The sequence below is a fragment of the Microcebus murinus genome, chromosome 16 (assembly GCF_040939455.1).
Source record: "Microcebus murinus isolate Inina chromosome 16, M.murinus_Inina_mat1.0, whole genome shotgun sequence".
Classification (NCBI taxonomy): domain Eukaryota; kingdom Metazoa; phylum Chordata; class Mammalia; order Primates; family Cheirogaleidae; genus Microcebus; species Microcebus murinus.
The window spans coordinates 59,887,218-59,910,275 of record NC_134119.1 but is presented as its reverse complement, the minus strand read 5'-3'; the positions used below and the strand labels follow the sequence as shown (position 1 = coordinate 59,910,275).

General features: G+C 36.0%; 1 protein-coding gene across 3 annotated transcripts; it reads right to left on the bottom strand.

Moving 5' to 3' along the window:
• Positions 1-407: 407 nt before the first annotated feature.
• Positions 408-23,058, bottom strand: ZNF569 (zinc finger protein 569). 3 transcript variants are annotated; one of them, XM_012774836.3, is made up of 6 exons: positions 22,702-23,058; positions 20,935-21,103; positions 14,155-14,212; positions 9,671-9,797; positions 8,896-8,991; positions 408-3,670 (listed from the first exon to the last, which is right to left on the bottom strand). In XM_012774836.3, the coding sequence occupies exons 3-6, from the start codon at positions 14,167-14,169 to the stop codon at positions 1,851-1,853; spliced, it is 2,058 nt and encodes a 685-aa protein (XP_012630290.1). In that variant the 5' UTR covers positions 14,170-14,212; positions 20,935-21,103; positions 22,702-23,058; the 3' UTR covers positions 408-1,850. The 3 variants fall into 3 exon arrangements, with proteins under 3 accessions (XP_012630290.1, XP_012630292.1, XP_020139052.1); XM_012774838.3 differs by having other exon boundaries at positions 22,854-23,058; XM_020283463.2 differs by lacking the exon at positions 22,702-23,058 and having other exon boundaries at positions 9,671-9,813; positions 20,935-21,071.

Genomic DNA, 23,058 nt, shown 5'->3' with positions numbered 1-23,058 from the left:
GATTTTTTTTCTAAGTGGAGAGTCAATTATCCCAACAAATAAATAATTCTTTTTCCCCACTGCTTTCAACTAGGGGAAAAACTTGTGTTTAAGATAAAAATTATTTAGAAATTTGAAAGTTGGCCTAAAACAAATGCTATGTACTGATTTTCATTATCCCAATTAACATTTTGAAGAGAAGGTAAAAAAAAAAAATAATACCTTGTCAGGCGTGTTTTGTGTATGGTAAAGAGAATTTATTTTATAAATGTTATTATCAATCAAGAATAAGTATGCATTTTTAAACTGTGGCTTTCCCCAACCCCCCAGGTTTCCCTAACCACTTGATTCTTATTTTAGAGAAACTAGTAAAATAAATGTAGGCAAGAAAGGATTTTGAAAAACCAATATAATTTTGACAACCAGAATTATCACCATTGTCATATTTGCTTTCTTTTTTTATTAAATAAATATTACAGGTAAATATAACAACTCTCAGCAAATCTTTCCAGCATCCCAAAAGGCAACCAATGTCATATATGGATGTCCAATACATCATACTGTTCTTTGTACCATCTTATTAAATTATACAAATGCTATACAATATTTCATTGTGCATTGTTTTTCTCTCAGTATTATATGATGCGATCTATCCATGTAACAGTATGTAAATTTTGTTTTCTAAATACTGTATTCTATCAGAGAACAAAATCACATTATATTGATCTATGCCTCTATTGATGGAAATTTGTTACATCCAACTTAGACAAACCATGATGCAGTGAACAGTTACATGTATCTCTTTGCACACATATGTGGGTGCCTATGAGGCCAAAACACAATAGAATCGATTGTTCCACATTTATGTGTTTTTAAGAAAATCTGTTACTCTAATAAATATATACTATTTTCATAATAGTGTGAGAATTTTGCTTTTGATACTCTGGTCATCAATATATTTGGGTCTTATTTTTGTATATGGTGTAAGGTAGACAACTAACTTTTTTCTCATATGGACCTTTCATTTATTGAATATGCCATTAATTCCACAATTACTTCAATAGCATTATCACACACAACATTCCCATATCTTCTTTGATTTTTGTATCAATATTCAATATTTATTGTTTCTACTGATTAATTTATTCTCTCAATAAGTTTAAATGACATCTTTAAATAAGTATATGATGATATATAATAGAGTGTCTTCCCTATTTGTTTTGCTTTTTCAAATGTTTTAGCTATTTGTGTCTTCTACTTTTCCATATAAAATTTATAAATCAGTTTGTGAAGTCCCTTAAAATATAACTTATATAAATTTTAAGAGTAAGTAGATTAAACTTATAGATTTGGGAGAGAACTTAGATTTTTACAAAGTCAAGTCTTTTGGGACATAATGTTCTTCTGTGCCCTTCAAGATGATTTATAATTTTATTTATATGTCTCATAAATCATTGTGTTTATTCTTAGATATTTTCTATCTACACATTTTTGAATTAACTATTTCTTATATAGAAGGTTATTTTAAGAGTTCCTCTTTTTTCCCAGTCTTCTCTTTCTTACTTAAGACATTGGCTGGGAGTTCAAGTATTATGTTGATATGCTGATAGCAGATATCTTGTTTCAGATTTTAATGAGAATTCCTATTAAATATTATGGATAAGTTAAATGTCTGCTTAAGGTTTTAGATAATCAGCTTTTTCATTACGCAATTTGTCAACCTGATAAGAATTCTGTTTTGAAAGTTTGTGACTTCTTCAGACAGCTTTCTGACATTCATGGTTTTCTGCTCTAGAACCATTTGTGTAATGTGCAATGAGGTGTTAATCCCTTCCAAAGGCTTTCTCATATTCACAATAGTCACATAATTTCTAATGAGTATGAATTCTCTGGTGTCTAACAAGGTGTGATTTTTGGCTGAAAGCCTTGCCACACTCATTACAGTGATAAGGCTTTTCACCTGTATGTTTTCTCATATGCAGTGTAAGAGATGAGATTTGAGAGAATGCTTTTCCACACTTAGTACAGTCAAAGGGTTTCTCACCTGTATGGCCTCGTATATGTATAGTAAGGGATGAGCTTTGAGAGAAGGCTTTTCCACATTTATTACATTCATAGGGTTTCTCACCTGTATGACCTCTCATGTGCACAATAAGGGAAGTTCTTTGAGAGAAGGCTTTTCCACATTCATTACATACATAGGGCTTCTCACCTGTATGACTTCTCATATGTAAATTAAGCAGTGAGCACTGAGAGAAGGCTTTTCCACATTTATCACATTCATAAGGCTTTTCCCCTGTGTGACTTCTCAAATGAAGAGTAAGGGATGCAATTTGAGAGAAGGCTTTACCACACTCATTACAATCATAAGGTTTCTCTCCAGTATGAACTTTCTGATGTGTAATAAAATTTTGCTTTTGGCTGAAGGCTTTACCACATTCATTGCATTCATAGGGTTTTTCTCCAGAATGAATTTTTTCATGAGCAATGAGATTTGATTTCTGGCTAAAGGCTTTTCCACATTCCTTACATATATAGGGTTTTTCCCCAGTATGAATTCTCTGGTGTCTAACAAGATTTGACATTTGAATGAAAGCCTTCCCACATTCATTACATTCATAAGGTTTCTCTCTAGTATGAATTTTCTGGTGTGTAATGAAGTTTTTCTTATGGCTGAAGGCTTTTCTACATTCGTTACATTCGTAGGGTTTCTCACCAGTGTGACTTCTCAAATGTACAGTAAGGGCTGAGCTTTGAGAGAAGGCTTTTCCACATTCATTACATTCATAAGGTTTCTCACCTGTATGAATTCGAACATGTATAATAAGCATGGAAAACTGAGAGAAGGCTTTGCCACATTTATCACATTTATAAGGTTTTTCCCCTGTATGACTTCTCATATGAAGAGCAAGGGATGCAATTCGAGGAAATGCCTTACCACATTCATTACATGCATAAGGTTTCTCCCCAGTATGAACTTTCTGATGTGCAATAAGGCTTTGTTTCTGGCTGAATGCTTTTCCACATTCATTACATTCATAAGGTTTCTCTCCAGTATGAATTTTTTCATGATCAATGAGATTTGATTTCTGGCTGAAGGATTTCCCACATTCCTTACATGAATATGGTTTCTCTCCAGTATGAATTCTTTGATGTCTAATGAGATTTGACATTTTAATGAAAGCTTTCCCACATTCATTACATTCAAAAGACTGCTCCTGACTATGAATTTGATAATGTTTAATGAGTTTCTCCTTGTGGCTGAAGGCTTTTCTACAGTTATTACATTCATAGAGCTTTTCTCCAGTATGAATTCTCAGGTGTCTGATGAGGTCCAATGTTTGATTGAAGCCTTTTCCACAATGATTACACTTAAATGGGGTTACTCCAAGATCGGATGAGCTATTACCATATGATTTCACAGGTTCGATATATTCACAATGTTTCTTTCTTATAAGGCATTCCACATTATAGCAGTCAAAATTATGTTCTAAACACTTTCCAAATAAGTTATATTCATAGAGATTCTGTCCAGAAGGAACAAAATCTGAGTTCAGAGGAAATACATTTACAAATCTCTTATGACATTTATTGACTTTTTCTTCAGTCAGTGTTTTCTTGAATTTACCTTCAACTTGTCTCAAAAGTCTGTTCTGGTTTTTCTGATTCTCATCAATTCCCCATATTTCTCCTAAAATAGATTGCAAACAAATATCACTTGTGAACTTTTTTCCAATATCATAAAACCAAGAAAATTAAAAACAAAATTCTATTAAGGGATTGATTCTTGCTTTAAGACCTACTCTCCCATTGTTAAACAAATTTCAAATTTATGTATCTCCTATCTCCTAATTTTTGAGAAGAAAATTCCAGGAAAGAAAATATAAGTAGAGGCAGATATAAATAAAAATAGCTTTGATTGCTCTTATAAGGTATCTGAAAGACAAAAAAATAACTATTAGGTAAATGCAGAATAACTTTTAGGGGGATGCAGAATGTACAAATAAAGTTAAGAAATAATGGCACAGAAAAAAATAAAAAATGGGAAGATAAAACATCATAAGATCATTTTGCAGTACTCTATTGAAATACATTTTTATAAACTGACATGAATGCTTTTCTGGAAAATGCAAATTAACAACACTGACTATAGAAATGCAGAAAACTTATCAAGACAAATTTCCATAAAATGAACAGAAAGATATTAAAACCGACTCCCTAAAACAAAACAAAAAGATCCAAAGAGATTCACATGGGAATTCTAACAAAGATTTAAGGAACAACTAACATTATGCAAAATGCTATAAAAGAAAAAAGAGAGGAGAATATTTTCTGTTTGAAACAAACATAATATTAACACCAGAACCTGAAAAAGAGGACAAACAAATAAAGCAAACTATTGACCAATTTCATTTACCCAATGAAAATAATATATGTAAAACATCAAAATGACCCAGAAGAAAAAAGTGTCCCAGAAGCACAGCAAACATACCTGAGTAGATTTTTTCCAGGAATATGTATTAAAATTAGAAAATATATTATATAAAGAGAAATATATTAATGGGTAAAAAATTAAAAATCAAGCAATCATTTCCATACATATGAAAAAGATGAAAAAACTCAGTATCTATTTTCATTTAAAAATCCTTTACAAAATAGGAATAGACAAGACATTCACTTAACTTGAGAATAAAGTACAGTACAATCCAAACACCCGCACTATCTTAAGGGGAAAAAAACAGAAGCATTCACATTAAAGTCAGGAATAAGAAAAGATGAGTACTATTGCCACTATTATTACAGTGGAGGGTAGTGCAATTAAATGAAAGAAATAAATCAGAGGAATAATAAATTGGAAAAGAAAGATAAAATAAGTATTTGTCAACAATAAAACTGTCTAATGGAAAAATCAAGTCATGAGCCTTAGTCAGCAGCCCTAGTAAACTAAGACAAAAGGCATAACACATTTTGGAAAACAACATTCAGCAGCATAAAGATGGTATTCACAAGTTAATCAATCAATTTAAAGTTTCAATAAAAACATTTGAAAATACAAGTCATAGTGCAAAGGAAAATGACACACTAGGGTTGTCATCATGGAGGGGAAATGAGTAAGAGAAGAAGAATTACTTTTCAACTTAAAATTTTTATGCTATAAAAAAAAATTTTATGCTATGAGCAGCATGTGTTATATATTCAAAAAGGAAAACATATAAAATTGTTCTAAACACTGTAGTAATCAATGAAATGAGAAAAAATAATGGAAAGGTAAAAACTGAATGAAAGGATTGGAACATAAGACTGGAGGTGCCCACCTAGGTTGATAGGATAGGCAGCAAATATACTAAGCAGAGTAAGAAAAACAGTAAGAAACTGAAGTTAAACAGCATAATAAATACATGAGTTTATCTGACTCCACCGAAAATCACACTAATATGGGATACTTTAAAAGGTATAAACTAACAAAAGCAAAGACCATAAGAGATAATAATAGACAATAGATGTAAACATAATTGTAGCAGATGGAAGAAGATTAAGGACTATTACATGACATGACAACCTAGAAAGCTGAAACACAAGTGCCTGCAGAGGAAGATGTCAAAAAACAAAACCGAATTCCTACTACATAACTAAAGAAAGGCTCAGGAATTACAGAAATCATGTACCATGAAAGGTGGGAATGATGGAGGAGTTAAAAATAAGAGAAAGATTGGAAGTCTATATGGCAAACAGATGTCTGCATTGTATAATGAGGTGCCTATCACTAACTCCTCTACTCTAGAGAAGATGGGAGACTACTCTCGAGTTTCTAGACTCTAGTCTCTAGACTACTCTCGAGGCTCTAGAGTCAGGGACACCAGGTAGAAGAATATAGTGAGAACAAACTGGCCCAAATATAGGGAGAATAAGTGAAAGTCTACATACTGAAGGAGGAAACATGAAGTCTCCTATTGCTGCTTACCTCCAATGAGAAAATGGAGATTTTTCCTTCCTTTCTCTTAGATTGAGAATGAAGTGAGGGAAAAATTCCTGTGAAGCTGTCCTGTAAACAGGTAAAGTTAGAGACTTGGTTGCAGGTTATAAATGTAGAAAACAAGGGAGAATGCTAAGCTCTTTGATCATTTCAGTTATAGTGAAAAAGAGAAAAGCAATTAAGCAAAAGATGGTGAGGGAGAAGGTAACATCAGGTCATCATTATATATCAAGCCGAAGAGAATTTCAAAGGCAAGATTAAAATATCAAAAGTGACTATAATGACTTATGTTTCAAGATGGTGGATTTTAAAAGTCTGTGATATCTTTTCCTTGCTATAAACAAGGAGAATGAAAAGTCATTGATTCTTCAATGATCTGAGGAGGTAGCTGTAAACCCAATTATAAGAAATGAATTAGTGATGACAAATACAGTGAAGACTAGAACACAGGAAGAAGGATTCCAAAAGAGGACAGCTGTTCATGCTGATTTGAGAATAGCAAGCAGTTGACAATGTCAAAAGAGATATCGTACCCTGAAGGTCAGAATTAATAAACCAATGTTTACAATGTGAAAATTTGGGAGTGTAGAGTGGTTACAAAATATTTGATATCCTAAAATGTCTGAGAAGCTAGATCTGAAAGGAAAACTACAACATATGTTGTTTTAGGAAGAACTCTGTTGTGGTAAGGATGTAAGATTCAGAGTTATGCAATTTTATAGAAGGCACATCAATATGTGGGAAATTTTTGCAGATACAGAGCAAATTTAAATATTGATGGCCATTATTTGGTCAACTCTGTGAAAATTAATTTAAAAAGTAAGATTAAGTGGATAATCTCCTAGAAAAATATAACCTGTTGTGAAAAAGTAATGCCAAAAGAGAAACAAATATCTACATAGAACAGTTATAAAAGAAACAATGAAAACAGTTGCCAAGGAAACTTCCCTCAAAAATCCACAAGGTCTAAATAGTTCAACAGGAAATATCTACCAAATTTTTAAGGGAGTTATAACACCACTGCTATATAAGTGTTCTAGAACATGAAGGAAAGCTTCCAAATTCTATTTATGAAACCAGCATAATATTTCCATCAAAGCCTTAAAGAGTTGAAACAATTATTTAAATTTTTAGCAAACATGAAAGGATGAGTCATTATTAAGAAATACATAAATATAATTCACCTATATATATGAAAGGAAAAAATTATATAATATATAGGAAAAGATTGTTTTAATTATATGAACATTAAAAAAAGTCAAGATGGCAAAAAGTACTTCAAAAAGGAATGACTTCTTTGGGAAAAAATACAACAAAAACATATGGCAGGTAAAAGGCCAATCACCATAATGTGTTGAGTTCATACAAATAAAGACTCAATGGAAAAAAAGGCAAAAGAAAAAAACTGTTCATAAAAAAAGAAATATAGATTTTAAACATATGAAAAGATGCTTGCTTTCACTCAAAGTAAATGTTAATTCAAACTATAATTGGTTATAATTTTTCATCTAGCATATTGGCAAAGATTTAAAAACATGCTAACAGACTGTTGATAGAAATATAAATTATTACAGTCTCCTGGAGAGCAAAAAATATTTTATCAAATTAGAAATATATGTATATGGATGTAATATGTGTATGGATGTATGTATATATGGATGTATATGTATATACACATACATACATCACACATACACATGAATATATACATGAAAAATATAGCAGAAAATGGGAGCTAATAAAAGATCAGCACTTATGTAAAACTTTTATTGAAGGAAAAGGGTGGTAGTGATTACTGAAGTATGCGAGCAAAAGCTAAAAATACAGTAGGAAGTGTGACTATGCGTATAAAATATAATGCTAAGGCATTTAGAATGGAAGAAAAAAGGCCAGGTGTGGTGGCTCACGCCTATAATCCTAGCACTCTGGGAGGCTGTGGTGGACGGATCGCTCCAGGTCAGGAGTTGGAAACCAGCTTGAGTGAGACCCCGTCTCTATCAAAAATAGAAAGAAATTAATCGACCAACTAAAAATATATATACAAAAAATTAGCCGGGTATGGTGGCACATGCCTGTAGTCCCAGCTACTCGGGAGGCTGAGGCAGTAGGATCACTTTAGCCCAGGAGATTGAGGTTGCTGTGAGCTAGGCTGACGCCATGGCACTCACTCTAGCCTGGGCAACAAAGTGAGACTCTGTCTCAAAAAAAAAAAAGAGAAAGTAAAGGACTAGAAATGTCAACAAGGTTTATTAGAACAACTGCAAATCCATGAATGTCTGTATATAAAAGGAAAGGATCCTGTGTATAAAGGTGGGTAGAGAGACTGAACATGCTAATAATAGAATGATTATCAAAGTAAGGCTGAAAACTAATAAGAAAATTTGGTACCCAGCACATAGGTAAGAAAGCCAACCAGACCTCCGAAGTGACATATTAGGCATATAAAGAGTATACACTGGCTGGGGGAGGTAGCTCACATCTGTAATCCTAGCTCTCTGGGAGGCCTAGGCAGAAAGGTAGAGGTCAAGAGTCAAGAGTTCAGGACCAGCCTGAGCAAGAGCGAGACACTGCCTCTACTAAAAAAATAGAAAGAAATTAATTGGCCAAGTAAAAAATATATATAGAAAATTAGCCGGGTATGGTGGCGCATGCCTGTAGTCCCAGTTACTCGGGAGGCTGAGGCAAAAGGATTGTTTGAGCCCAGGAGTTTGAGGTTGCTGTGAGCTAGGCTGATGCCATGGCACTCTAGCTCGGGCAACAGAGTGAGACTCTGTCTCAAAAAAAAAAAAAAAAAAAAAGAGTTCACACCAATTGTCACTATAGACGTCTATATGCTTCAGGAAAATATCTTTCAAGAACATCTCAGATGGATAAACTACTCATTGATTAACCATTAATAGAGTCCTGACCCCTCCTTACCTGTCAATTTCCCTTCCACTAACCTGGACAGTGTCTCCTCAATACTTCTTCCTCTAGCACCCATGGTTCTTCTTCTTGCTCCAATTTGAAAATTACATCAGGTTTGGTGAATGGACAGCCTAGCAAAGAGAAGTGACACAGATTTGGGCAAATGTACTTACTAGGAACAAAGATCCACCCAAGAATTGAGGCTGCATAAGGGAAATCAGGCTTTCTGAAGGACAAGAAAATGTGGTTTCTGGGGGTGCTGCCTACTGAAATATAACCAAGGATGACCTCTGCTCTGAAAGCTGCAGCATGGACATTGACGTGAGCAGAGGCCTCTCAAGGCTAAACTCACTCTTGCATTTAAAAGTTCCACACAGGCTGGGCACGGTGGCTCACGCCTGTAATCCTAGCACTCTGGGAGGGCGAGGCAGGCGGATTGCTCAAGGTCAGGAGTTTGAAACCAGCCTGAGCAAGAGCGAGACCCTGTTGCTACTATAAATAGAAAGAAATTAATTGGCCAGCTAATATACATAGAAAAAAATTAGCCAGGCATGGTGGCACATGCCTGTAGTCCCAGCTACTTGGGAGGCTGAGGCAGTAGAACTACTTGAGCCCAGGAATTTGAGGTTGCTGTGAGCTAGGCTGACGCCTGCCATGGCACTCACTCTAGCTTGGGCAACAAAGCGAGACTCTGTCTCAAAAAATAAATAAATAAATAAATAAAAACAAAAGTTCCACACATTTCAGAAACACTGAAGAAAAAATGCACTTTATTTCCAGAGTTTGAATTATATAGTAAATTACTCTTACCTACTGTGATTAAGTTGTTATAGTTTTCTAGCATTACATTCCGATACAGGTTCCTCTGAGCAGGATCCAATTGCTTCCACTCCTCCTGGGTGAAGTCAATAGCCACATCTTTGAATGTCACTGTTTCCTGTAACAATACACTCCTACTCAATTTGAAGTTACCCATCTTAGTTGATGTAGACAAAACATACAGAACCTTGTTCTTATATTACTTAGAGGTTATTAAAAAACTTTACCTGGTTTTATCATTTTTGAAAAAAAGAAAAACATCATATTAGCAACATTCTGTCAATTTATATTCATTCACTAATTTAGCAAGCATATATCTTTAATAACTACCATGGGTTAAAGAGGAGATCTTGGGCACCAATTTATACTGAGTGTAAAAGAAAGAGAAAAATAAAACTTTACTCAGGTTAATTGGTTAGGGAACTCCTAAGATAACAAAGGCAGGAAAAAATGAAAGCAGGAATTGGGTAGAAGCAGAAACAGGGAGAGAATGATAGGCAAAACTTGGAGTATGGTAGGACATCCAACTAAAGATATCCGTTGATGTAGCAGTTGGACATATTGTTCATGAGATCAAGAGAAATCTACACTGGAAGTCATTAGCCTACAGTATGTGTCTGCAGCCATGAAAATGGTATATGACTGCTCAAAGAGCTTACACATATAGAAAAAAGAGGGCTAAAGATGGGAATCCTACATATAACAACAAAGAAAAGAGGCCTTGATGGAGATTTATTTTTTAATGATCAAAATTAGAATTATAACTGGAACTATATATGAAGAAAGCTATAGAAAGAGATTCAGAAATGAGAAACTGGTGAAAAAATTCTTGAAAGCAATGTGATTTGAATACAGAAATCTAAGGCACCATTACTAGTTCAAAACTGAAATGCCCAAAAGAATATGAACATAAGAAAAAAATAGTCAACAGCACTGGAAAAATGTGAGAAATCCACCTTTCCTATTTTTGAGGATTTTCTACCAGAGATGGGGTAAGATAAAAGGAAGTCTACAATAGTTAATTCACAATTAATGTTTCTAAGAATTTATTTCTAGGTCCTATCAGGATCCAATGAACATGAATATCCATTAACACGAAGCATTCAGAAAAAGCTGTGGGACTGATGGTAGATACGTCCTGGAACCCTTTCCTGCTGAAGATCATAGCATTTGAAATAAACAAGAAGCCAAAGGTAAAGTGTTGGGCAAAAAAAAAATTCCCTGAAATCCAGTGGGGTTTTAAGGTTTTCCCTTACACCTGGGAGAAGATAAAAATATGCATGGATAAACACTTGGTGGGAAAGTGGGGCTGAGGAGAAAACATGATATGACAAGCTAACCCTGGTTTCACCAATCACAGTGAAGGACATTGGCACATAAGATACATTCTTCCTGGGTCTACCTCAGCCTTAGATTTTTCCTCAGAAAGCTGCATTTTCCTCAGGAAGTCAGATCATTAAACTAGTAAATAAATTTTAGAAACCAACATGAAAGATTTTGCAAGAAAATCCTAATTGTACACAGCTCAAGAGTGAGAGAATCCAAAAGGAAATCATTAAAATAAATGTGAAGAAAAGGCTTAAGAAAAATAATCTAGTAAATGTGAATGCAGAAATTATCTTAAAAATGAGAATTCTAAAACTTATATACATAAATATCCATATTTAAAAGATATTTTTAAGAATAATGAATTAGGCAAATGTTTATTAAGTTTAATGAAGAAAAACAAACATCCAAAATTAGGAAAAGCTATTAAAACAAGCTGACAGTTAAAACAGTATGTATCTGTCTATGGCTGAAATTTTTAAAATCAGAATGAAATGAATAATTCAAAAGGAAACCTAAAGCAAATATTGATTTAAAAAAAGGAAATCCCAAACAATGCAATATTATTACACACACTATTACTCTTCTACTTCAATATCTATTCCTTATTGTCCCAATTTTTGGCTTGCTAAAATAGGTATTTTATTTATTTATTTATTTATTTTTGAGACAGAGTCTCGCTTTGTTGCCCAGGCTAGAGTGAGTGCCATGGCGTCAGCCTAGCTCACAGCAACCTCAAACTCCTGGGCTCAAGCAATTCTACTGCCTCAGCCTCCCGAGTAGCTAGGACTACAGGCATGCTCCATCATGCCCAACTAATTATATATTAGTTGGCCAATTAATTTCTTTGTATTTATAGTAGAGACTGGGTTTTGCTCTTGCTCAGGCTGGTTTCGAACTCCTGACCTCGAGCAATCCATCCGCCTCAGCCTCCCAGGGTGCTAGAATTACAGGCGTGAGCCACCATGCCCGGCCAGGTATTTTATTTTATTGATATATAACATTTTATATACTCATGGGGTATATGTGATATTTTGATACATGCCTAAAATGTTTAATAATCAAGTCATGGAATTTAGGGTATTTCAAGTGTCCACCACTTTGATTATTTCCATGTGTTGGGAACACTTCAAGTCCTCTATTCTAGCCACCTTGAAATACATAATTTATTATTGTTAACAATATTCATTCCTCTCTGCTGTTGAATGATACAACTTATACCCTCTATTTGTACCCTTTCATCTACCTCTCTTCATCTGCCCTCTAAGTCATCCACCCTTCCCAGCCTCTACTATCATTCCACTCTTTACCTTTACGAGATCTGTAGGGTATGGGTCTAGAAGAAAGGATGGATTGATGGAAAGAACACGAGCAAGGTGAATGAAAGGTCAGGTGAAAACACATGCCCAAAGCTGCTTGTTTGTTCTGAAAAGATCAGCTGACCTGTATAGAAGCTGTGAAAGATATTACAAAACGTCCTTACCCTTTGTAAATAAATACGGGGAGGGCCGGGCGCGGTGGCTCACGCCTGTAATCCTAGCTCTTGGGAGGCCGAGGCGGGCGGATTGCTCAAGGTCAGGAGTTCAAAACCAGCCTGAGCAAGAGCGAGACCCCGTCTCTACTATAAAATAGAAAGAAATTAATTGGCCAACTGATATATATATAAAAAAATTAGCCGGGCATGGTGGCGCATGCCTGTAGTCCCAGCTACTCGGGAGGCTGAGGCAGAAGGATCGCTCGAGCCCAGGAGTTTGAGGTTGCTGTGAGCTAGGCTGACGCCACGGCACTCACTCTAGCCTGGGCAACAAGTGAGACTCTGTCTCAAAAAAAAAAAAAAAAATAAAATAAATACGGGGAGGAAGATAGCCGAGAAGGCCATTTTCTCCTTTAGATTTTGGCCTCTCCCCTTCTCTCTAAACACTGTGTGTTTTGAGTGATTATTCATTCCTTTCTTCACTACCAAGCTCAGGAGTGAAAAAGCAGCCATAACATAATCCCAGGTCATTATGATTTTCTCCTACATTTTCTTTAAAAATTGTTATTGTTTTATATTTGAAATTTAGATCTATAATACATTTTGAGGTAATTTTTATATAAATTAGGAGATTTGTCAAGGTTTTCATATATAGATGACTAGTTCCAACATTATTTGCTAAAAAGGTCATAATTCATTGAATTGATTTTGCATCTTTGATAAATATAAAATGGTTGTATTTGTGTGAGTCTCTTTTTGAGCTATATTCTTTTCCATTAATCTATCTTTCTTTCTTTTCACCTGACATACTATCTTGACTACTTAAGGTTTCTCAACCTCAGCACTATTGATATTTAGAGCTGGATAATTCCTCGTTGTAATGAGCTACATTTTTATACATTTTATACATTTATAGACATGTATACCTACCAGCCAAGTCAAAACACAGAACATTTTCAGCACTCCAGATTGCCTCATTCATTTTCCTAGTAAACACCCTCTTGAGAGGTAACCATCACTCTGACTTCTATCACAATATATTAGTTTTTCCAGTTTCAACTTCATATAAATGGAACCATATGGTACATACTTTGTTGTTTCTGGCTTCTTTCACTCTATGTGTGACCCATCCATGCTGTGTGTAGCCATCATCTTGTTCTTATTCATTGTTATGTAGTACGCCACCATGGGAAATACTATAATTTATTCCTTTTGGGTTTTTTTTCTAATACTGGGCTATTTTGACAAATACTCTTTGTTTTATCCTTTATCAAAACAGACTATTAAACAAGCTAGGTTTATCAATTACAAGAAGTCACACTATAAGGTTTTCATTGACCTAGGTGCCAAAGAAAAGCTTATTTTTGTTAAGAAATTTTTTTATCTTTATATAAAAATTATTTAACAAATTTTGGCAGAAATTTCTGCTCTGGTTTGCTTTACCAATAAAAATTAAATTTTAAGTTTGAAGCCCAACTTGAATCTCTCCAAATGAACATGTTTCATTTAAAAAACCCACATTTTAACTCTTCCTTAGTTTCGATTTTCCAATTTCATTTCCTCTGAAAATGTTCTCTGTAAATAGGCCTTTCTAATTTACTGTATGGCTTACTACAATACCCTTAAATTGCACTGTAGAATAAGGTAGGAAGCAAATACACTATTTAATATTTACCTGGGACTCAGTCATCTCCTCTTCTCTCTGGGAAGGGACAGGGTCTGAGGAGATAGAACTGGAGAAGAGAATACAAGTCATTAGAACAAGCTTATCTTGTAGTTTCAAAAACTTGTACCCACAAGGTCACTTTGTAGCAGAATGATACTTGGATCCATCAAAAAGGCCAAGAATATTCACACCACAGAGGTGGTGATAGGTGTAGGTATAAGGATGACCATGTGGAATCTATGCGTAGGGTAGACAGGAATACAAGTGCATATGTGAGAGACGCCCCATGAATCTATCAGTAGCTCTCTAACAGAAAATACATATAGTTTCATGAAAGTATACACCCAAGAAAATTATGAAACTGACAAAACACTTAAAGTATTTTAATGTATTGAGACAGTTTAAAAAGAAATAATTAAGTAGCAATTAAATAAGAATTTAATTTAAAAGTTGACATAATTAGATTTTGAGGCAGGAGGGAAAATTTTTGTGGGTAATGTGGTATCAGAGGTATTGATGTTAAGAGAATTAAATCCTTACTTTCTATAGTAAAAAAAAAATCTAAAACTGAAAAATGTTAAATAATAACAGGATAAGTATATGATTTAGAAAAGTGGAATAAATACAAGTAGTTACAGTTAAGAGTTGAAAGTAGGTCCCTCTAGGGACAGGAATTAGGAATGGTGGAAAAAAAAGAAATCAGGTACAGTTGCTTACGAATGTTATAATTATAAGCTTAGTAGCACTATTTTATTCTTTAAAATAAATTCACAGTTTTGCCAAAAATACAAATTTAATGAAAAAAATACATACCATTGCAATAGATCTGAGTAATACTACAGTGGAGAAGGAACCCTTGATTATCACGTAATGTCTCTATCCCTGACGATATTCCTTGGTCTAAAGTCTACTTTGTCTAATATTAAAATGGTTTTCCATCTTTCTTTTGATCAGTATTTCTGTGGTGTTTTTTCTCTATCATTCACTTTTAATGTATCTATCTTTATACTTAAAATGGGTTTCTTCTAGATAGCATTAAGATAAATATTGCTCTTTTATCCAGTATGATGAGTTCTATCTTTATAATTGGTGTTTAGAACAATGATATTTAAATTGATTATTGATATGGTTGGATTAAGACCTACCATCTTCCTAGCTGTAGTCTATTTACTCCTTTGTTCCATTCCCCACCCCTTCTTCCTTGGTTTGGTTTAACTGAACATTTTTTATTATTCTATTTTATCTCCTCTATTGAATTATTGTTGATACCACTTTTTAAAAAAATTAGGGGTTCCCTAGGGTCTTAAATACTATTTCTTATTAATCTGAGTTTACCTTAAAAAAAAAAAAAAGTACAAGCCGGGCGCGGTGGCTCACGCCTGTAATCCTAGCACTCTGGGAGGCGGAGGTGGGCGGATTGCTCGAGGTCAGGAGTTCGAAACCAGCCTGAGCAAGAGCAAGACCCCGTCTCTACTATAAATAGAAAGAAATTAATTGGCCAACTAATATATATATATAATTAGCCGGGCATGGTGGCGCATGCCTGTAGTCCCAGCTACTAGGGAGGCTGAGGCAGTAGGATTGCTTGAGCCCAGGAGTTTGAGGTTGCTGTGAGCTAGGCTGACGCCACGGCACTCACTCTAGCCTGGTCAACAAGCAAGACTCTGTCTCAAAAAAAAAAAAAAAAAAAAAAAAAAAAAAAAAAAAGTACAACACTGCTTCACTTGCAGTAAAAGGCCTTACAACAGTATATTCCAAATACCTCCCTCCCATCCTTAGTGCTAAACTTATTATATATTTTACTGTTATCTGTAGAATAAACAAAACAGGTAAAATTTTTTACTTTAGGCAATCACTTAACTTTTAGAGCAATTAAAAACAAGAAATTTAAAAATTTTATTTCATCCTTTATTTATTCCTTCATTTCTCTCTTCATTTCTCTGTGCAGATACAAGTTTCTAACTCACTTTATATTCTACCTAAAAGACTTCCTAAATTTAGCATTTCTGCTGTAAATGAATTCTCCTAGTTTTGTCTGAGGGAAATCTTTATTCTTCTTTCATTTTCAATTTATTTCCCCAGAAACAACATGAAATCTACCCTCTTACTCAATTTTTAAGTGCGTAATACATTATTGTTGACTATGAGTACAGTGTTATATAGCAGCAGCTCTCTAGAGTTTGTTAATCTTGCTTAATTGAAACATTATGCCCAGTGATTAGTATAACTCCCCATTTTCCCCTCTCCCCAACCTCTGGCAACCACCATTCCACTCTTTGATTCTATGAATTTGACTATTTTAAATACCTCATATATGTGAAATCATGCAGTAGTTATCTTTCTGTGACTGCATTATTTCACTTAGCATAAAGTCCTCAAGTTTCATTCCTGTTGTTGTATACTGCAGAAATTCCTTCTTTTTAAAATCTGAATAATATTCCATTCTATATACATACCACATTTTCTTTATCCATTCATCTGTCCATGGACATTGACAGTGTTTCCATATCTTGGCTACTGCAAATAGTGCTGCAACGAACTCAGTAGTGCTACTATGTCTTCAAGATCCTGAATTCAGTTATTTTGGATATATACTCAGCAAGGAGCATGATGGATCATGTGGCAGTTCTATTTTATTTTTTGAGGAAACTCCATACTGTTTTCTATAATGGCTGCACCATTTTACATTCCCACTAACAGTGTGCAAGAGTTCCAATTTCTCCACATCCTCACCAATACTTGTCTTTTTGGGTTTTTTTGTTCTTTTTTTTGTTTGTTTTTGCTAATAGCCATCTTGACAGCTGTGACATGATATCTCATTGTGGTTTTCATTAGTATTTTCCTTAATAATTAATGTTGTGGAGCACTTTTTCATATACCTGCTGGCCATTTGTATGTATTCTTCATAGAAATGTCTATTCAAGCCTTCAGCCCATTTTTAAATTCAGTTATTAGTTTTGTTATCCATTGAGTTGTAGGGGTTCCTTATATATTTTGGATATTAACTCCTTTTCAGATATATGGTTTATAAAAAATTTCTCTTTCCATAGGTTAACTTTTTTTCTCTATAAATTATTTCCTTTTCTGTGCACAAATTCTTAGTTTGATGTCGTTCTACTTGTTTATTTTCATTTTTTCTTCCTGTGCCTTTGAAGTCATATCCATGAATCATGAACAAATCAAGTAATAAAGATTTTACTCCGTGTTTTCGTCTAAGAGAGTTACACTTTCAGGCCTAACATTTAAGTCTTTAATCTATTTTTAGTTGATTTTTTTGTGTGCATGGTATAAGATAAAGGCCCAATTTCATTCTTTTGCATGTGGATATATAACCACTTTTCTCAACATCTTTGTTGAAGACTATCTTTACCCACTGTGTATTCTTGGTACCCTCCTCAAAGATCAGTTAACTACAGATGTATAAATGTATGTCTGGACTCTCTGTTTTATTAGTCTATGTTTGTCTTTATGCCAGTATCATACTGTTTTCTTTTTTTTGAGACAGCATCTCACTTTGTTGCCCAGGCTAGACTGAGGGCCATGGCATGAGCCTAGCTCACAGCAACCTCAAACTCCTGGGCTCAAGCGATCCTCCTGTCTCAGCCTCCCGAGTAGCTGGGACTACAGGCATGCGCCACCATGCCCGGCTAATTTTTTCTATACATATTAGTTGGCCAATTAATTTCTTTCTATTTATAGTAGAGACAGGGTCTGGCTCTTGCTCAGGCTGGTTTCAAACTCCTGGCCTCGAGCAATCCGCCCGCCTCGGCCTCCCAGAGAGCTAGGATTACAGGTGTGAGCCACCGTGCCCGGCCTCTCAGTCACTTTTCTTGGCCCATCAGTAGCATCTGACACAGTTCTTGTTAAAACATACTCTTCCCTTGGTTTTCAGGATATCACACTCACCTAGTTTTCCTCCAGCCTTTCTAGGTTTTCCCTTTCAGTCTCTTTGGCTGATTCTTCCTTATTTCCTAGACATTGTAATGTGAGAGTGGCTCAGAGATCAGTCCTTTGCCTCTACCTTTTTCTATCTACCCTACCCTCTAAGTGATCTCATTCAGTCTCATGCATTAAATACCATCTATATGCTGATAATTCCCAAATATATGTCTCTATCCTAGATCTTAGACTTCTCTTTTGAACTTCAGACTTATATCCAACTGCTGACTTGGTATGTTTACTTGAATGTCTAATGGGCATCTCATACTTCACATACTATATTTCAACTGAAATTTATCTCTTTACATGCAAAATGGCAATTTTTCCTACATTGTTTCCCTTCTCAGTTAATGATAACTCCATTCTTAAGTTACTCAAATAAAAAATATTATGTCATCTTGTCACACCCACAATCCACCTCAGTCTGTCAGAAAATCATGGCAGCTCTAACTATAAATTATATCCAGTACATGATTCCTTCTCACCATTTTTACTATTCTGGTCCAGGTCACCTACATCTTTTCCCTAGATTGTAGCAATATGGTCATGCACTGCATAATAACAATTCAGTCAACAACAGACCACATAAACAATGGTAGTCTCATATGACTATAACAGAGCTGAAAAATCCCTATTGCCTAGTGATGTCATAGCAATCACAATATCATAGCACAACGCATTACCCATGTGTTTGTGGAGACGCTGGTGTAAATAAACCTATTGTGCTGCCAGTAGTATAAAAGTATAGCATACACAATGTATACAGCAAATATTTGATAATAATAATAAAAAACTATGTTATTGTTCTATGTATTTACCATATTATACTTTCTAGTTACTTTAGAGTATACTTCTTCTACTTATTAAAAACAAAAACAGGCCGGGCGCTGTGGCTCATGCCTGTAATCCTAGCACTCTGGGAGGCCGAGGCGGGCGGATTGCTCAAGGTCAGGAGTTCAAAACCAGCCTGAGCAAGAGCGAGACCCCGTCTCTACCATAAATAGAAAGAAATTAATTGGCCAACTGATATATATATAAAAAATTAGCCGGGCATGGTGGCGCATGCCTGTAGTTCCAGCTACTCGGGAGGCTGAGGCAGGAGGATTGCTTGAGCCCAGGAGTTTGAGGTTGCTGTGAGCTAGGCTGACGCCACGGCACTCACTCTAGCCTGGGCAACAAAGCGAGACTCTGTCTCAAAAAAAAAAAAACAAAAAAAAAAACAAAAACAATTTGGCCAGGTGCAGTATAGTCCTAGCACTTTGGGAGGCCAAAGCAGGAGGATTGCTTGAGCCCTCAAGTTTGAGGTTGCAGTGAGCTAAGATGAAGCCACTGCACTTTAGCCCGGGCAACACAGTGAGACCCTGTCTCAAAAAAAAAAAAAAAAAGTTAACTATAAAACAGCCTCAGGCAGGTCCTTCAGGAGGTATTTTAAAAGAAGGCATTATTATCATGGGACACAACAGCTCCATGTGTGTTATTGCCCCTGAAGACCTTTAGTGAAACAAGATGTAGAGGTGGAAGAATGATATTGATGATCCTGTCTGTGTGTAGGTATAGGCTAATGTATGTGTTTGTGTCTTAGTTTTTAACAAAAAGTATAAAAAGTAAAAAAATAAAAAAAACTAAAACAGAAAAAAGCTAATAGAATAAAGATATAAAGAAAATATTAAGAAAACATTTTTGCACAGGTGTACAATGTGTTTGTATTTTAAGCTAAGTATTATTACAAAAGAGTCAAAAAGATAAAAGAATTTAAAAGTTTATAAACTTAAAAAGTTATTACACTTGTGTTTATATATGAAAAAAAAAAGTTACAGTAAGCTTATTATTTATTTTTTATAAATTTAGTATACCCTAAGTATACAGAATATATAAATCTACAGCAGTGTACAGTAATGTTCTAGGCCTTTATAATCACTCACCACTAACTCATTGACTCACCCAGAGCAACTTTCAGTCCTATAAGCTCCATTCATAATAAAGTGCTCTATAGGGGTGTACCATTTTTTATCTTTTATACTATATTTTTAGTGTACTTTTCTGTGTTTAGATATGTTTATATACACAAACACTTAGCATTGTGTTACAGTTGCCTACAGTATCTAGTACAGTAACAAGCTGCGCAGGTTTGTAGCCTAGGAGCAATAGATTATACCATAAAGCCTAGGCGTATAGTAGGCTACACTATCTAGGTTTGTGTAAGTACACTCTATCATGTTCACACAAAAGGACAAAATTATCTAACCACACATTCTTCAGAACGTATCCCAATCGTTACACAATTGTGACACAACTATAGTTTTATAATTGTTCTCTCTGCTTCTTCCTTTGACCACCTCCCTTTTCCCATTCTTTCTCCCATAATTCATTCTCATCAGAGCAGCCAAAGATATTCCCTTAAATTGTAAGTAGATAATATTACTCCCATGCTCAAAAATCTCCAGCAGCTTCTCATCTCACTCAGAATAAAAGCCAAATTATTACTATAAGCCACAAAGCCCAACCTGATCTGCCTTCCTCCTCTCCACTCACCTTTCTCCTCTCATCTCCCACTACTCTTCCCCACATTTACTATACTTCAACCACACCAGCCTCTCATTTTAAGTCATGGTACCACCTCAGAACCTTTACAACTGTTGTTCCTTCTGCCTGGAATAATGTTCCCTCACTTATATGTGCAACTAGCTCCTTTATTTTCTTCATTTCTTTATTACTATCTTTTTAGGATGTTTTCCCTGGCTACTGCATCAAAAACTCTAACTCCCACCTCTTATTCTAAATATCCTCCTGCTTTACTTTTTCCCTTAGTATTTGTCACCATTTAATATGTTTCATATTTAATTTACTTACCTTGTTTATTATCTGGCCCACAACAATGTAAGTACCATGATAGCAGGGGGTTTGTTTCTTTTGTTCACTGCTATATCCCAAGCACCTAGAACTGTGCCTATTATACAGACAGCATTCAGTAAATGGCCAGAATGAATCCTCAATACATGAAGAACTCTGGAAAAGAAATCTAAAAATAGAATACTACTTTAGAAAACATATAATTCACAAAAGAGATTTTTTTTAATTCTTGACTTCAGTACTAATAAAACAACTGCATATTTTTTTTCTTTTTTTTGAGACAGAGTCTCACTTTGTTGCCCAGGCTAGGGTGAGTGCCAAGGCGTCAGCCTAGCTCACAGCAACCTCAAACTCCTGGGCTCAAGCGATCCTTCTGCCTCAGCCTCCCCAGTAGCTGGGACTACAGGCATGTGCCACCATGCCCAGCTAATTTTTTCTCTATATATATTAGCTGGCCAATTAATTTCTTTCTATTTATAGTAGAGACAGGGTCTCGCTCTTGCTCAGGCTGGTTTCAAACTCCTGACCTTGAGCAATCCGCCCGCCTTGCCCTCCCAGAGTGCTAGGATTATAGGTGTGAGCCACAGCGCCCCGCCATAACTGCATATTTTTTAAAAATTATTTTATTGCCATGAGGTTAAAGATTACTAATATTTATGATATCCACTGTTAGAAAGGGTTTATGGATATACGTAGTCTTATAGTATGTTAATAATCCCGTAGACTATTGGAACCTTACAGGAGAATATTTAGACAGATTTAGGGAGCCTTTAATAAGAGCATACATTTTGACCTATCAATTCTATTTCTAGGAGCCTGCCCTCTCCTCAAAAAAAGTAAGAAAACTGCATTATAATATGTGCCAAATAGTTGTTGATAAACATACTGTTTATAATTGCAAGAATTTGAAAAGAACCAAATTACCCATCAATAGGGGTAAATGCATACTACGAAAAACTTTAAAATGATGGCATAGATTTCTAACTGTTTAGGTGGAAAGATATTAAACATGTATTGTGAAATGAGAAAGGTAGGTTACAAAACTGTACGTATAGTGTGGTTGCAATTTTAAAGCCATTATGTACATAAATAAGAACACATGAATGTATGTGTATGAATTCACAAAGGGAGGGGTGAAAAGATGGGAAGTAAATTTTGACAGTGGTTGAATGGCTGGTAGAATTATAAATGATCTTTGTTCTTTGAGCCTTTCTGTATTTTGCGATTTGGGGAAAGGAGTAGGGGCGCAAGGAGAATGAATTTAGTATGCACACAAAACAACGTGGCTAATACACAACAATAAAATTAAAAATAGATATTAACATGTTGGGGCTATTGATGTTTCATACAAAAATATACCATTACCGAAGAAATGCAGCACTAGTACAAACAGTCTCACACATCTACACCCACCAAGACACCCTATCTTCCACCCTCGGCGTTTCTCATTCATTCAGGATCCCACAGTCACGCGTGTTTGCACCCACGCTCATATTGAAAGAGAAAAGGGAAAGCGCCTGCACAAAATCCGCTTGCACACACGGTCCCACGGCCACATTCAGCCAGGCAAATGCCTGGCAGATTGCGGTCACATCCCGCCAGACTCTCGCAGTCACTCCCACGCCAGTCCCACTGGGAACCCCGGGGGCAGGCCCCGCCCCGCCCCGCGTCCTCTCCCAAAGATCCGGGCTCGGGGTCTGCAGGCCCCGACTCCCACCCAGCACAAAGAGTCCCGGGCTCGGAGTTCGCGGCTTCCCGAGGACTCACCACCGAGCCCGAGGACGCAGGCCCCGATTCCACACCCCAGCGAGCCCGGCAGCGCAGCCGGTGGGGGCTGAGACAGGCGCGCGGCCGAGGGCGGCCCCGAGCCTCGGTCCGCCAGCCGCGAGGCAGCACTCCCAGAGGCCCCCGCGGCTCACCGGCAGGACGGCTCTCCTGAGGCGAGCGGCGAGAACGCCGAGCACCGGCGTGAGGGCGCACGGCCTCCGCGGGAGGCTCGGCCCCGGGTTCTGCCGGCGCGGCCTCCCCTGCGCCCCGCACGCAGAAGCCGGGAGTGCAACTTGCTACTGAGGAGACTCCGAACAGTTCCGCTGATTTCTTGCTCCGGACTACATTTCCCAGAGG

Excerpts from the sequence above, each read along its gene's own strand:
- ZNF569 (XM_012774836.3), bottom strand. Across the intron at positions 8,992-9,670 it reads TAACAACTTAATCACAGTAG|GCTGTCCATTCACCAAACCT; the intron begins GTAAGAGTAATT and ends TCTCTTTGCTAG. Across the intron at positions 3,671-8,895 it reads ATTGAGGAGACACTGTCCAG|GAGAAATATGGGGAATTGAT; the intron begins GTTAGTGGAAGG and ends AATCTATTTTAG.